The sequence below is a fragment of the Argiope bruennichi genome, chromosome 9 (assembly GCF_947563725.1).
Source record: "Argiope bruennichi chromosome 9, qqArgBrue1.1, whole genome shotgun sequence".
NCBI classification, from domain to species: domain Eukaryota; kingdom Metazoa; phylum Arthropoda; class Arachnida; order Araneae; family Araneidae; genus Argiope; species Argiope bruennichi.
In genome coordinates this window covers 9,137,062-9,153,498 of record NC_079159.1, presented here as the reverse complement: position 1 = coordinate 9,153,498, position 16,437 = coordinate 9,137,062, and the positions used below count along the sequence as shown (strand labels likewise).

General features: G+C 29.1%; 1 protein-coding gene across 2 annotated transcripts in view; it reads right to left on the bottom strand.

Annotated features, from left to right (window-relative positions):
- Window positions 1-15,501, bottom strand: part of LOC129985221 (POU domain protein CF1A-like) — a 68,147-nt gene extending 52,646 nt beyond the window's left edge. Inside the window, exon 1 of one of the 2 annotated variants that reach the window (XR_008785544.1) lies at window positions 14,006-15,501. Coding sequence is in view for 1 of the 2 variants with exons in the window: in XM_056095161.1 (XP_055951136.1) it covers window positions 14,368-15,462 (1,095 nt within the window). In the remaining variant the exon portion in view is untranslated. Of the gene's footprint in view, window positions 1-13,999 lie in introns of those variants that run through there. The other variant, XM_056095161.1, reaches the window with a different exon arrangement.
- Window positions 15,502-16,437: the final 936 nt, after the last annotated feature.

Below are 16,437 nucleotides of genomic sequence, written 5' to 3'. Positions count from 1 at the left end.
AGTTATGTTAAGATTATGTAAATAATTTAAGTAAATTAAAAATAATGGGAAAGGAATAATTTTTTTAATGTAGGAATAGACAAAGAACCATTAAAAATATTTTATGCTATTCCTTTTACTATTTTCTTCGGGTTGATTCATCAAAATGGGTTGTATCAGGATGATATTATTTTATAAATAATAAAAGCTGGGAAAACGTATTCTTTAAAAGCAATATTTTTGAAGAGTTAAACTTAGTCAATCTTTTTTAATAGAAACTATTTTATGACATAAAAACTAGATAGCATAAATAAAGATATAATATTAAATTTTTCATTTATATTATTTTGGCCTTTTTAAATTGAAATTAATAATTCAGAAGTGTCATGAAGCTTCGAAAACAAGTGTAATACAACAATTTAAGTAAATTTATTAATAAATTGTTTAATAAAATTTAGATATAGTCAAATAGTATGCTGTGGGATCTAAAGTGTATAAGCTTCCGAAATTCCATTATTATAGAAGGTGAACACAAAATTCCATTTTTTAAATTATGAAACTAGACAATTAAATATTAAAATAAAAATGAATAGAACTAATTAAAGTTATTTTTATTCGGAGATGTTATCTTTACAATAATAAATAATCCCTCTTCATTACCCAAATCATTTTTATGAGCACATGCGGCGAAAACGTATTTTTCCTAAAATAATTCAACAAAAATTTAGTCAATTTTAGTAATCTATTGCATACCATAAATTTATAGAATGTACAAACCGTCATCAGAGGAAAATTTTAAGTAAACTGTAACTTTGTTTCCTCAAATAAGATATATACTTTTCAAGACAAAAATGAAGAGAATTGGCCAACATTATTTTCATTACAATGATTTAATATTATTCGATAAAAAGATAAAGGAAAAAAACGAATTTCAATCGATATTTAAAACTGAATAATAAATTTCGCACCATGAGGAATTTTTTTTATATTAATAGTATATGCCGAAGAGTTCATCGCGAAGTATATCATCATATGCTCAGTATTCCTTATATATATATATATATATATATATATATATATATATATATATATATATATATATATATATATATATATATATATATATATATATATATATATATATTAATTTTAATGCTTTCATCATGAATTATCAACAAAATCTTGGGATAAGGAACAGTTTGGCTCGCCTTTTTTTCAATAAGTGTAGAATTGGAAAAAAAAACATTTGGCGAATAGGTCTTCGTAATAGTTAAAAGTATACTATTAAAAATGTAGCCATTAGTTTCATTTGAACTTGAAGAACTTTTTTTACGCCTTAAATTTGAACTTTGTAATACTGAAATATAGATGAGTATTTACTATACCATGAAACAAACAATCTATTAAACTGATGCTCAAAATTAGTTATTAAAGCATCTTCAATGATAAAGATACACAACAATAGTATATGAAAATGCATCACTTTTATAACAAATAAGGAAATACAACATTCCAATTTATGTAAGATATAAAGCGGGAGTTGATATGGATGGTTTTTTGCACAAACCTTTGTTTATTTCGTGAAAAAATTACGCATTCACGTTATAATTCAGACACGGCAAAGTTAACAAGTAAAATAATGGAAGTTCTGTTTGCTTTCTTCGATTTTAGTAACTTTGTTGACAACTGCTGGTTAATTAAGTTACTCCATTTGTTTAATAAATCAGTTTTTATTAACTGGTTACTTTTATTCCAGAGACTATGCTCAAAATAACAATGGCTTCTTCCAATTCTTCTCAGACGCTATACTCGAAAGCTAGCAACTAACTATTCCAGACGGATATGGGTCATAAAAGTTTTCTTCTGAGAAAGTTAGGACAGAATGAATTCAGACACAAAAGAGAATTCATGATGCGTTTAGGCTTTCGCGCGCGCTGTTAAGTTCCAAAATTTTGGAACTGACAAGAAGACGTTTTGATTTGTAGTTTAATCAGCTATTTCATTTTTGTATTTGTATATCAAGATAGAATTTCTTTTATACGATCAAGTTACGAAAGTAATTATTATCTTTATATGACAATAATTTGAGTCGAAATAGTTTTCTAGAACTTAAGCCATATAATCGAAGCATCACAATAATGAAATTATTTTATATCATCAAGTTACTGCAAAAAATTATTATCTTAATATGGCAATAATCTAAATAGAAAGTGTGTTCTAGAACTTAAGCCATATAACTAAAACATCACAATAATGAAATTATTTTATATGATCACGTTTCTGCAAGTAATTATTATCTTTATATGACAATAATTTGAGTCGAAATAGTTTTCTAGAACTTAAGCCATATAATTGAAGCATCACAATAATGAAATTATTTTATATCATCAAGTTACTGCAAAAAAATTATTATCTTAATATGACAATAATCTAAAAAGAAAGTGTGTTCTAGAACTTAAGCCATATAACTAAAACATCACAATAATGAAATTATTTTATATGATCACGTTTCTGCAAGTAATTATTATCTTTAAATGGCAATAATTTGAATCGAAGTAATGTTCTAGAGCTTAAGCCATATAATTGAAACATCACAATAATGAAATTAAATTATATGATCATGTTACTGAAAGTAATTATTATCTTTAAATGGTAATAATTCGAATCGAAATAATGTTCTAGAACTTACGTCAAGACATCGCAATAATCTGAATCTAAGTAATTCGAAATGAAGCTAGATGATGAAGACAAAGAAAATAGATTTATAGAAAAACAATTTAATAAATTTTTGTCACTTACTAAAAAGTAAATACTCAACAGTTGCCAAAGAATTCATCAGCATTGCTTTTTCACTAACAAAACTTCAAGCTAAACAAAATGACTAAATTATCACAGTAATTTCATTCGAAATATTTTTCCTTCATGAAATAAAACTAAATAAGATAAACGAAACGAGGAATTATAAAACTGGACATTAATTTGATGAGATCGTATTGTATAATTTAGTGTCAAATAACTATTCAGATTTAGCAAATAAATTCATCAATAATTCTCTCTTTGAAAAAGAATAATTAATTGATGAATTAACTTCTAATGAATTAATTATTGATGAAGGAAATTGAAAGTTTTAAGAAATTACCGCAAATAACTACAATACCACGGTATTTTGAATCGAAATAATTTTTTATGAAACAAATCTGTAAGTGAAAACTAAAAGGAAATAATTAAGTATTAGAACCTATCAGTCAATTTGAAAATTTATCAATTAATTCAACGTTTCAATTAATTTGATAAAGTATTAATGATAAATATTTTACTTTTGTGAAGGCATTTCATTAACTTTTACTTTCGAAATCGTCCACAACACTGTTTTATTCGAAAATAAATAAAATTCTTTCTGAATAAATAGTTGTTTTAAAACCATTTTAATTTATTAAGAACAACTTATTTGATTTATTAAAATAATTTTAATTTATTAACAAAAGTCATTTAATGAACGGCTTAGCTCCTGATCTTCAGCAAATGTACATATAATATATACATACAATTTATTTTCCCACTCTTTTAAAGATAATGGGTATCAATGGGAAACCACACAGTAAAAATTAAAAAATAACACTTTTTCATGAAATACAGAAAAGTAAATATTTCAGAAGATAAAACATTTAGGATCAACTATATTCACTGTAATCGAAAACGAAAAAAAGAACAAAGATTGTACGAATTTTTTTTTTTAATTAATGAGGGGGAAAAATGAGTAAAAAAGCTTGAAATGTTTCCAAAATTTTAAACCTAGTAGTAAGTTTTCTTCATTTTTAAACATCGCGATGGATTTAATTATGAATCATTATTCAAGCATTGCCTCCACTGATGGTTACAAACTACTTATTGTACAAACTATTAGATGTACCGACTTATTTAAATTAAATGTTTTATTTTGATTTCTAGTCTTTTCCTTTTATCACCTTTGAAATCCCACCTTTAAATCACCTTTAAAAAATGCAGTTTTGAACATTCAAAATTCAAAAAAAAAAAAAAAAAAAAAAAAAAAACAGTTTTATTCGAAATAAATTTTTCTCTCTTCACATAAAAAAAAAGGAATGCTTCTGTAAAGTTCTGATATTACATCGATTTAACCGACTGAGAGAATAGATATATCATTTTGCCAATGCTTTTCTCCCAGCTTATCGATTCAATGACCTACCGCCAGGAATAATCGGTATCGAAAAGAACAAAAGAGATAATGTCAAAGCAAAAGAGAAGTAGAAACATTTTCATCTCTGATATGACTATCACTTTTTCTTTCTTGGACACTGCATGCTTGCTGGAGCTTATGTTTTTATTAAATTTTCCTCTTATCTAGAATTCCAATATCGGTTTGTTCTTTTTCTTCTTCTTTGATATTACATATCTGAAACAAAATTTAAGAAGAAAAAAAAAAAAACTACCAACAATTCACAATCAAATTCACCTTTGAAGTGACAGTTAAATTTGTTGTTCATGTTCTATTCCTTCATGTTCTATTTTACTTCCTGCGTTAGACTGTCTATTCATTTATATCGGAAAATGAATTTAAATCGATCGACGCATTTGCAGATCTTTTTTTAACGTCAATGAGAAGGAGTGAATTTTAAATATTAAATTTATCACTGTCAACTATTTCATAATATCTGCAATCAGCACAAATGATGCATTGTTTATCGCTTCCGAAGGCAGTGACTAATGAAGGTATGAGTATTGGGAAATCTTATCATTTATCATTATACACAAATGAATAGTTGTGAATATGATTTTTATGAATTTAAAAGGAACTATAATGAAAGATCTTTAGGGCTTCGTTTTGCACGTTATAAACATTTGATTCCTTTTCATTTTTGATTTTTCTATGTTAAAGAAATTTTAAAACGTTGCAGGCGTCCGTTAGTTCGCATACTCCTAAATTCCACACATTAATCGTTATATTTTGAACTCAAATACTAAACCGTAGTGTTCTTTTTCCAGCACAACATAGTTCATCAAATGAATGGTTCTTATGATCAGCAACTCGAAGCTAACTCAGTCCTGTAGATAGTGATTGATGGCTGTTCATTGATATGATTAAAATATGGAATATACGGCATGAAAATCATGATGTGGATTTAATGATGGTAATTATCATTATACGTTATGTTTTATAGTTGTAAATTCTATGCCGAAAATTCAAGAAAGACAAAATATGTATTATGGCAAACATGTATGGATGGATTATAAATATGATAAAATTTGGGTTGGACATCATCTAGAAATTGCTCGATGCGTCACATGACCCATACTAGACAAAAACTGTTTAAAACACACTTCAAGCAAGATAATTTTCTGAGTTATCAAATTTGATGCACAGTTACTTCTTGGATAATAGGTGTTTACAAAGAATGGTGTTTATAAAACAAATTAAATTAACCAAAATGTTATTTTTTTTTCAAAAATTTATGCGCGTATCATCGCAAAAATATATATATATTTACATCATTTTAAATTTTTTCTTATCATTTATCATTATACACAAATGAATAGTTGTGAATATGATTTTTATGAATTTAAAAGGAACTATAATGAAAGATCTTTAGGGCTTCGTTTTGCACGTTATAAACATTTGATTCCTTTTCATTTTTGATTTTTCTATGTTAAAGAAATTTTAAAACGTTGCAGGCGTCCGTTAGTTCGCATACTCCTAAATTCCACACATTAATCGTTATATTTTGAACTCAAATACTAAACCGTAGTGTTCTTTTTCCAGCACAACATAGTTCATCAAATGAATGGTTCTTATGATCAGCAACTCGAAGCTAACTCAGTCCTGTAGATAGTGATTGATGGCTGTTCATTGATATGATTAAAATATGGAATATACGGCATGAAAATCATGATGTGGATTTAATGATGGTAATTATCATTATACGTTATGTTTTATAGTTGTAAATTCTATGCCGAAAATTCAAGAAAGACAAAATATGTATTATGGCAAACATGTATGGATGGATTATAAATATGATAAAATTTGGGTTGGACATCATCTAGAAATTGCTCGATGCGTCACATGACCCATACTAGACAAAAACTGTTTAAAACACACTTCAAGCAAGATAATTTTCTGAGTTATCAAATTTGATGCACAGTTACTTCTTGGATAATAGGTGTTTACAAAGAATGGTGTTTATAAAACAAATTAAATTAACCAAAATGTTATTTTTTTTCCAAAAATTTATGCGCGTATCATCGCAAAAATATATATATATTTACATCATTTTAAATTTTTTTTCAACCTATTCTTTCAAAAATATCTATTTTTAATTCTGTAAGTATTTTTCTAAATTGATTATGTTTTACTAACATTTATAGGTACATTTAACTTTCCTTCGCTTCTTTGCTTCAATTACTAAATCTTGCGAACGATATTAAATACATTGTTTTTAAACCACGCGTTATCGTTGCTGCACTTGAAAATAAATTTTTGATTTTGAAACTACAAATTCGAATTTCTTTTAAATTTTTTATAAAATTATTGTAACTATCATTAAGTGTTGCTCAGTTATTTAAATGTTAGTCTTCTGAAAATTTATAAATATTGCCTAATTTTATGACCATAATAATATTTTAAAATGAATAAGAATCATATTAAGACGAACAAATTCGATTAGGGTAAGTAATCGTAACTCAGCAAAGTATTTCAACCGGTATTTTTACTTTTTTTTTCTCATTAGCAAATCGTTTGGCATAAGAATTCTATTAAAAACTTAATTGTGACAATTTGGCAACAGTAATCGATATTCTACGTTATGAAATTCATTATTTAAAATGAAAGTTTTTCAGAAATCTTACGAAGCGTAGAAGAATGTCATTCTAGTATTGTCGACATAATATTGTTGATATAATTTTTGTAATGCAGAGTTTTTATTAATATTAACTAAACAATTATTTCATAATATCTCATTTGGATTTATAAAGTGATTAACTGGAGTGATATAAACTCTCACATATTGATATTTTATTAAGGTTATTATTCATAATTTCCGAAATGTTATAACTAATTTCTGAACAAAAATTAAAATAATAACAAAGATAAACGAAAAATAATAAGAAGAAATCGATAAATAACAACATGAATAATATGATAAAAAATAAGAATAAGTAAAATTCCAGGAAGAAAGAGAAAAAAATAATAATAAATGGATGGAATTATCAGGAGCGAGTTTCTAGATATAAATCTGAAGATTTCTCTAGTTTAATTATTAATAATTAATTTGTGACCAATATAAATATGCAATTTTTTTTTTGTTTAAAAGTTCCTTGATGAGGCGCTTAATAATTGCAAAATGAGAAAAATATGCTTTTGAAGCATTTCTAAGTTCAGTATTCTTCTAGAACGGAGAAAAAGAACTAAACATTTTCAAGGTTGACAGTTCAAAATGGGAGATAAATTAACTCTAATAAAGTTAAAATCTTAATAATGACTTAAAATTCCTCTGTGTATTAAAGAAATTTGTAGTCACACTTAATTGTTATTGTTTAATAAAAAATCTTATTTTTTACAAATAGAAAAATCTTTTTTTCCCTGCGAAAATAGAGTGCAACACTGTCATTCGAAGGAAAGAAAATAATGCATTGATCTTAGTAAATTTAAACATGCATTCGCGAATATGTTTTCTTGAATCAAACTATTTCTGCATCCAAAACTTTTATACAATAAATATATAATTTTCTTTTCTTGTAAGCGCATTTAAATGGAACAGGATTATAACTACTATGAACATAATGTAATATATTTTATAGACGAAATATTCTAAAAGGAAATGCCTCTGCAAAATTTCATTTCACTAGTAAGAGAGATTATTAATGATATAATTCTCAATTGTCAGATAAAGAACTTAAGAAGAAATAAACGATCAAAATGAAAAACAACAAAGATTGTTATACGTTACTAATTTATAAACATCATGATTTACCAGCGATGACGGAATCGCAATCAAATTATCGGTCTTCCTTTTTTCCTTATCTTTATGAAAGTTACAAAAAAGTAACAGAACCACATCATTGGCTGCTCTAACAATAGGGTAAGCCCCATTAACCTTCTGACTGCATAATGTTTTAAAAAACAATATTTAGACGCGATGTTTGCAAATAAGTTCGAATATTTTTCAAACAAAGTGAACTGATACTGTATGTTATAAAATAATAATACAATATAATAAAAATCTGTAATCGTAAAAATAAACACACTAAACTGCGAAAAACAAGATTGCCAACCCGCAGATAAGCAGCTGGAGGGTTAAATACAGGGTGTTTATAAAGTCTCGGACCCATTTCGATGTTTAATAACTCATAAAATAATGAAGATATAAACAAACTTATGGCATTTATCGATGGAATAACTCATATATTTTCCTTTTCAGGTTTGAATATTTTTACTTTTGTAAATATCGTCTGCGCGTGTGGTTAATTTCAGATAATTTCATTTTCCAGCCTAAATATCTGTACTTTTCTAAATATCGTCTGCTTATTAATTGCATTTTTCTCTCTTTTGTTTTTGGCAACTATTGCTATGTTATGTTTACTTTTGATGAGTTTGTTCTATGTAGTACTTTTGTATGTGATGTTTTATTCGAGCGGATATTAATGAGAATGCATACACCACAAGAGAAAGTACAGATTTTATGGTGGTTCATAGAAACGAAATCGATAGTGCAAGCACAGAGAAATTTCAGAATTTACCAAAAAGATCCTCCAACGTTTTCAGGAGGAGAGTGTCGAACATTGATGACCTAAAAGCCAGAATTACAACCGCAATAGGCTCTGTGGATGCCGACATTCTTTCCACTACCTGGCGTGAAATTGACTATCGACTTGATATTCTCCGTGCGACGAAGGAGGCACACGTGAAAGTTCATTGACAAGGGTCATGAAACTTTTTGAGTCTATTTAACCATTTATGTTATTAATTTTAATCTATCTTTATTATTTTATGAGTTATTAAGCATCAAAATGGGTCCGGGACTTTATAAACACCCTGTATATAATTCAGTTAAATTCATAATAAATTAACGGTAAAGTTATCAAAATATATTTTTACAATTAATACTTGGTAAATAAAAATAATTTTTTATTTCCCAGTTTTCCGAAAAAAATAAAATAAATTCTGTGAATTTTTTTTCTTTCTGATCCTTACAAGTACTTACATTGATATATCGTTTGCCTCCTGGATTTTTATACGAAAAGCAAATACCATCTTTCTATACCTAATACTATTTTTTCAAAAATATGATATAAATTTCAAAGAAACAAAAATTTTGCCTTTTTATCAATTTATAATAGTAATTTCTCTAAAAAAGTTCAACAGATTAATTAAAATTTAAAGTAATATTGAATTCCATATTTTGTGCAAAAGTCAAAATAAAAAAATAAATAAAAATAAAATTTAAAAAAAGGAAATTCACCTTTGTATTTTTTTGGTAGCGAGATAGTAGATATACAAATTTCCGAAAACAGAGGAAAATATTTGTATTACTAAAACCGACCGATAGTATCAAATCTCCGGCAGAAAAGAATAAAAATATGCAGATATGATGGATCAGAACTATTGATCTCATTTAAATGAAAGATAATTTTTAACATACTTGAAATTAAATTTAACAGTCTACTTATCTATTTGCTTGATCAAGATCTTATTCTTCACAGTTTTGCAATTAAGTTTTTAAAGATTGTTCATATAAAAGTTGGTGCTTCTTTTTTTTCCCATTAAAAATAAAGCAAAAAAAAAAAAACGATAATCATTTATATATTCTCACTATTCTTCAAATCTTTATGTTAAGGTAACGATTATCAATCGTTCAGTGAAAGGTGTTGAAATCAGTATATCAGTAATCAGGAGCAATTGATATATATATATATATATATATATATATATATATATATATATATATATATATATATATATATATATATATATATATATATAATCTTCTTGGAGATATAATTAATTCTTAGAGATTTCAATCCCTGCTACAGAAACGGTAACGAAATTTCTGTTTTCAAATAGAGAAAATAATTCATTAGGGCTATTATAACAAATCCAGCATTATACAAGTCGTAATTGAACAAATTTGTTTTAAACATGCCTTTTTTAATAACGAATAATTCAATTTGTTTAAAGCGACATCAATTAATAAAATATATATAGAAGTACACGTTTCAGAATTAAACGCAAAAAAATTATTCGATCTGTAAACAAAAAATACTAATTAATGCCTTAAAAAATACTAATGACAAAAAATACTAATTAATGCCTTTTTCATAGTTTTATATTGAACGAGGAATATAATATAGTTAATAAGAGAACTTTAAAATTATAAAATTTAAAATAAGGTTTTTGATCAAAAAATAACATTAGAAAATATAATTATAAAAAAAAATAGTGGCCATCATTTTACACGTAAAAAAGTGAATTATTAAAATCATGCTCACAATGTGTCTTAAAATTTCAAACAAATTCCAATGATAATGAAAGCATAATAAAAAAGGAAAATAGCACGAGAAAGAATTTTAAGTAAAAGTTGACTACAAAATAACAGCGTTTCTAAAAGAAAAGTAGTCTATTATTGTTAGAAGGAAGATTTTTCAATATGAGTTTGGCATCGATAACATCTTTTAAAATATTTTTTTTTTAAATATTCATGGCACATATGAAGTATTTTAAGTTAATCCTCCATAAAAGATCCACCAAGCTCACAGGAATCCAACTATTTTGAGAGTTGTTGAGCCATAGAATATTTGATCTTTATGTTTCTACCTTTTTCGATAGTAACATCGAAAGCATAAAAATTATTAATAGTGATTTCAATTAATAAACTCATTTAAAAATGCAATAGTAATATTAATACGATACATGGAAATAATTTATAATATACTTTATGAAATCAAAACGCCAGCTGGTTTCTCAACATTGTTTTAAATTAACACGAAATTTCAAAAAACTTCTTCAAACTTCATTCTATTAAATTACATTTAATCTGCAAACGATATGAGATAAACTGGCTAAAAATTAATGATATATGGCATCGCCTGCTTTTTAAAATAGAGAAACTTAAATTCGTAAACTAGGTTTGTATTCATTCTAGAAAAAAATATTTAACACGATGAATCTGAAACAAATTCAACCAAATTATTTTAAATAAATTTTTCTTTAAGTATATTTTAATAAAGGTAAGTGAAAATTTAATTATAAATTTTATAAATAACATATTATGCTAATTCTTTATTGGAATAACGGAAACATAGACTTTGATTTTAATCACATAGAAAAAAAACTAGCATTATTAATTAAATTTTGCCTTATATACATGAGAAAAATTATCTTAGGTTTTTTGAAGTTATTTATATCTTGTTAAACAAACAAAATCAAGAATAAACTGTACCTAACTATCAGCAGAAACCTGTTGGTGAAAAGAAAGTAGTAGCTCAGGCACAAAGAACTAGTGAAAACTGTTTATTTAAATTGCAGAATTAATCAAATGTAAGTTCTAATAAATAATAAAAGTATTTCGAGATCGTAATGCTTAAAATAGATCATAAAATTATTCAAATGAGAAGGGAAAAAAATCGTCTGCCCCCATACAAATAGAATTGACCTTAAAATGCATTTCTCGGCGGATCAAATCATTAATGTGCTGCTTAAATCAGCATGCATTAAAAAATTACCATATGTAAACAACCGATCGAAACGCACATGTTTGGCAGCCGTATTTAAGCTGAATTTGTTACTTTTATTTTCTAAAACTGAAAACAAACCGAAAAAAAATCAAACGATTCTTCTTACAAAATTTCTAATGCATATATTAACTTTTTTTCAGTTCAGTATTTTTTTCATCGCCTATTATTTATATTAATTTTCCGAAGACGAAGCGAAAATACCAATGCATTCATTCAGCGCATTGTTTAAATATTTAACACCATATTTTAAATATTATTTTATTGTTTTTAAGAAAAATGTTGGAATACTAATTTGCTAATGTAAATGAATTTTTATTCAGGAATTTTACCATTCGAACTAAGCAAAAATTATATTAGAAGAGCTTTTTATACATCGTAAAACATTTCTTCAGTTTATAGATATAAATTAAAAACATTGAAAAAAAAAAAGCAATTGAACAAAAATTATTTAAGATTATTTTGTGCCAAACATGTGATTTCTAAGTTTTTGATAATTTTATCTAATTGATTTTTTGTAAGCTCAATAATTTTCACACAGATGTTTTTATGACATGAAACTTTTTATCGTTTACTAGAAGTAAGTTTTGTACTAAAAATCCTTTTTCGTCAATATGAAGTATCTGAACTTATTTTATTTATTAGATATATGGTCTTATATTCCAATATAAAACAAATTCAAGAAACTATTAAAGCAATACATTGTTCCCACTCTGTGAAAGGATTTACAAATATTAGAAAAGTTTCTCTAAATAATGTATGTATCTAAATTGCGATATGTTATAAAAATATCCGACTCAAAAAAAATCGGTAATACAATATTTACTTCAAATCTCTCTACATTATACTGAACTTAATATAATAGAGGCTGTTTTCGAGAAATATATACTGCTAAATGTCAAAACGTGAGTATTTAAGATTTCCATAAATATCGCTTCATTCGAAGCGTCGCTTTCGAATTTTACATATATTGAACAACAACAGGCATTCTGATAGACAGACATTCTTCAACAGACATTCTGCAGTTATTCACAGTATTTTAATAGAAGTCAATAGAAATATTTGAATATTATTCTAAAAATTTTGAACATCATTTAAATATGTCTGAAAAATTCTGAACATTAAAAAATACATATCAAGTCACCAAGTATTTCTCCTGAAAACTTCAGATTAATATAAGTTGTGAAAGCATAATTTTACTTGTCTTATTTTTTCTTTATTTATGGCTCAGTTAAAATATCTAACAACAATCTTACAATCATGATTCTTAATATTAATGTAGTGAATTTTAATTTTATATATTTTTTCTGGGGAGGTTGATTTTATTAGTTAAAGATCAATATGCATCAAATTATGAATATGTATCAAAAATAAAACTATTTCCTACTTCTCATAAGCATAAAAACATCACAGTGAAGATTTAATATTTTTCAGACATAGTATTGTAATGTTTGTCAAAGCATATTGATACAAAACTCACATAAAAATTAATTTTAATCGAGTCTCTCATTAAAGCACGTGTAAATATCTTGAATCATGGGAATAATTGCTCTCATCATAGAACGATTTCAAATTAATTAAAAGCTTAGTTAAAATCATTACAACATTTCAGTGACCGAAATAAACAGAAATCTAAGCCGATCTCTTCTAAGCTGTGAATTTAAAAGAATAATAATTATAAGCTTGATCGTAACTACAATTATTAATTAAAGCTGTACATATGAACATGCTATGTACATACTACATGAAAAAAATATTGCTGTATTGAAAGAATAAAAGACAATTTATGTAAGATTTTAAAAACTCATAGATATTTATTTTATATGAAAATTATTTAAATATTTTTACAAATTCTAAACATCAATTTTCCCTCTCAAACATCTCTCTTAAATTACAACATAATACTACACGCGTTTGTTTACAATATAGGAACAAACAGCTAAAATATAATTTTACATTCCAAGATTAGATAGATTAGTAAGTAAGATATTATTTTATTATTTAATTAAATTACATTTGTCATATTAAGTGAAATATTAGCAATACGTTTTTTATATATATATATATATATATATTAAAAGAAAGAGTTTATCTTTCTTTAATATTTAAGATTCAAAATAAATTATACCCATCGATTTTTTTTAAATAATTAATACTATTCCATGATGTGATGACATTTTTAATGGTATGAGAATAAATTACAAATTATACAAAACACCTCAAAAAACAAATAGAAACGATTGAAATAACAGTCATAAAGAAATCGTTTAGAAAGAATCACTCTTACCTTAGCAGATGGACTCGACAGGTGTCGATTTAGGTCCGACATCACTCAATGGAACGAGGAGGCAGGGGTTGAAATACGATAGGGTCATTTGTCTGGCAGTCACCCCTCCTCCAGGTTGCGAAAGAGGACCACACATTGGCACACACACACACGCACAAGAAAAACGGTTGTGGGGAGTTTCGTTTCTTTCGCATCCCCTCTGGTCCGTTGGAGGAATGGGAAAGAAAACATTTTATTCATGTACACTTGTAGGATGGGGCGGCGTCTCCCCGCAAAAGAGAGAAGTAAAACGGCGGCAGGGGCTCGCGGTCGACCGGGGAGTCGGCTTGGTGATGGACGGAGTCCGCGGGCCCGGCCGCTGGTCAGTGGGCCGCAGCCATCGAATGCGGGGGTGGGGGAGACTGCATGAGTTGGTTGGGGCTGTGCGCGTGCAGGGGCGAACTACCCATCATGAGGCCCCCTTCGGTCATTTGTCCTCCGGGCCCCATATTCACAGGTGGAGTCATTCTCTTTTCCTTTTGTCGGCGATTACAGAACCACACTCTGACCACCTCTTTCTCCAGTTGGAGACTGTCCGCGAGGTTGGCTATTTCCTGGGCGGCCGGTTTTGGTTGCTTGTGGAAGTGATTCTCCAGCGCCCCTTTCACAGACACCTCAATACTCGTCCTCTTCTTTCTTTTGCGCCCCTGGGCTGCAATCTTGTCTATAGAGGTCGGTGAGCCCGTGGTGCTATCGGCCTCTTCCAGCCATTTCGCCAGGAGAGGCTTTAGCTTGCACATGTTCTTGAAGCTCAGCTGCAATGCCTCGAATCGGCAGATGGTCGTTTGGCTAAACACATTGCCATAGAGCGTGCCCAAGGCTAGGCCCACGTCTGCCTGTGTGAAGCCCAGCTTGATGCGACGCTGTTTGAACTGTTTTGCAAATTGCTCCAGATCATCAGAGCTAGGAGCCTCCTCGCCCCCGCCACCTAATGGTACACATTCGTCCGGGTGCCGGTGATGGTGGTCCATGGGATGGGAGAGCTCCTCGTGGTGCGTATGGTGTGGATGGTGATGGTGCTCGTGCTGCTGCATCTCTCTCATGGCAGGGTGACCGCTCATCATTCCATTAAGGGAATAGTGCTGCTGAATGTGATGGTGGTGGGGCGAAGGACCGTTGCCGGTCATACTGGACATGGGCGTGTGGTGGTGCCAAGGTGCCATGTGTTGGGGCGGACGGTGGTGATGGTGAAGATCGGGCGGTTTCACGTCCTGCGGCATAGCCACTGACCAGGCGTCGTTGTGAACCCAGTGGTGTTGGGGCGCCATGGCAGCGTGATGTCCATTGTGACTCTGTGGTGGCATGTACTTCATCTCCGGGGCGGCGTCGCGCGCGTACGGCGAGGTAGCCACCTGCATGCCGGGGCTGTCGCTCACCAGACCGGCAGACGATGAGAGGTACGGGCTCGTGCTGGCCATCGGGGTAAGAACATCTCAGCTCGACGAACGTCGCCGCGTGGTGTGAGGCAGGGGGAGAGTCGAGCGAACGACGAGCAGCCACTAGCGCCACCCCTTAGTGACGTAGCAGCCTGCCATTGGACGCGGGGAGGGGTGGCCTGGGCGGAGCCAACGTCGAAGATAGATGGCCCTCCGTAAACAAGGGACTCGACTTCACCTGCTGTCACGTGCTGGCGCTCTCGTCTGTTGCCTGCCTGTGAAAAAGAAAGAGAAAAAAATATTCTCCTCGTCAGCCAAACGATCAAGAGGAGACTTTTGGAAAAGCGCTGATAAAGAAGAAGGCGATAACTAGACGCACTAACACACTATAGGGAGGACCCGACACAATCACTACGGCACATCTTGTAAAGGAGAATCCCCCGTTCGGACTGTATGCATTATTCAAAGCAAGCATACATATGCGTAATACCGTCCTCATTTATGGAATAGCGGGCGAAAAATGTAAACAAAGGGTAACCAGAAAGAAGTTTTAATTTCTTAAGCTAAATAATGAGTAATGGAATGGGAAAATGTATATTGAGTGTTCAATTTTCAGGATATTTTACTAGTATCATTTTAAATACAACCCAGTTAAGTATTTCCTAATTTTTTTTTTATTGAGAAAATTTTTTTATTTATATTTTTGGAAATCAAATTTTAGTGATGATGATATTAAACAATTCTTCAGGTTTAACCAATTTGTAGAAATTTTATATACGCATGTATTTTTGCAAAAATAAAAATGAAATATCATTTGACATTCAGAGATATCAAATGATATCTCCGAAATATCATTTCATATATATATATATATATGTATATATATATATATATAGAGAGAGAGAGAGATTTTCATTGACTTAAAGTAAATTAAATTTAAAATGATAAGCATCGGTTTATAAGTCGTTTGCTGAATGTTTTCGACTATAAATAAATTTTTAAATAATTTAGCAAAAT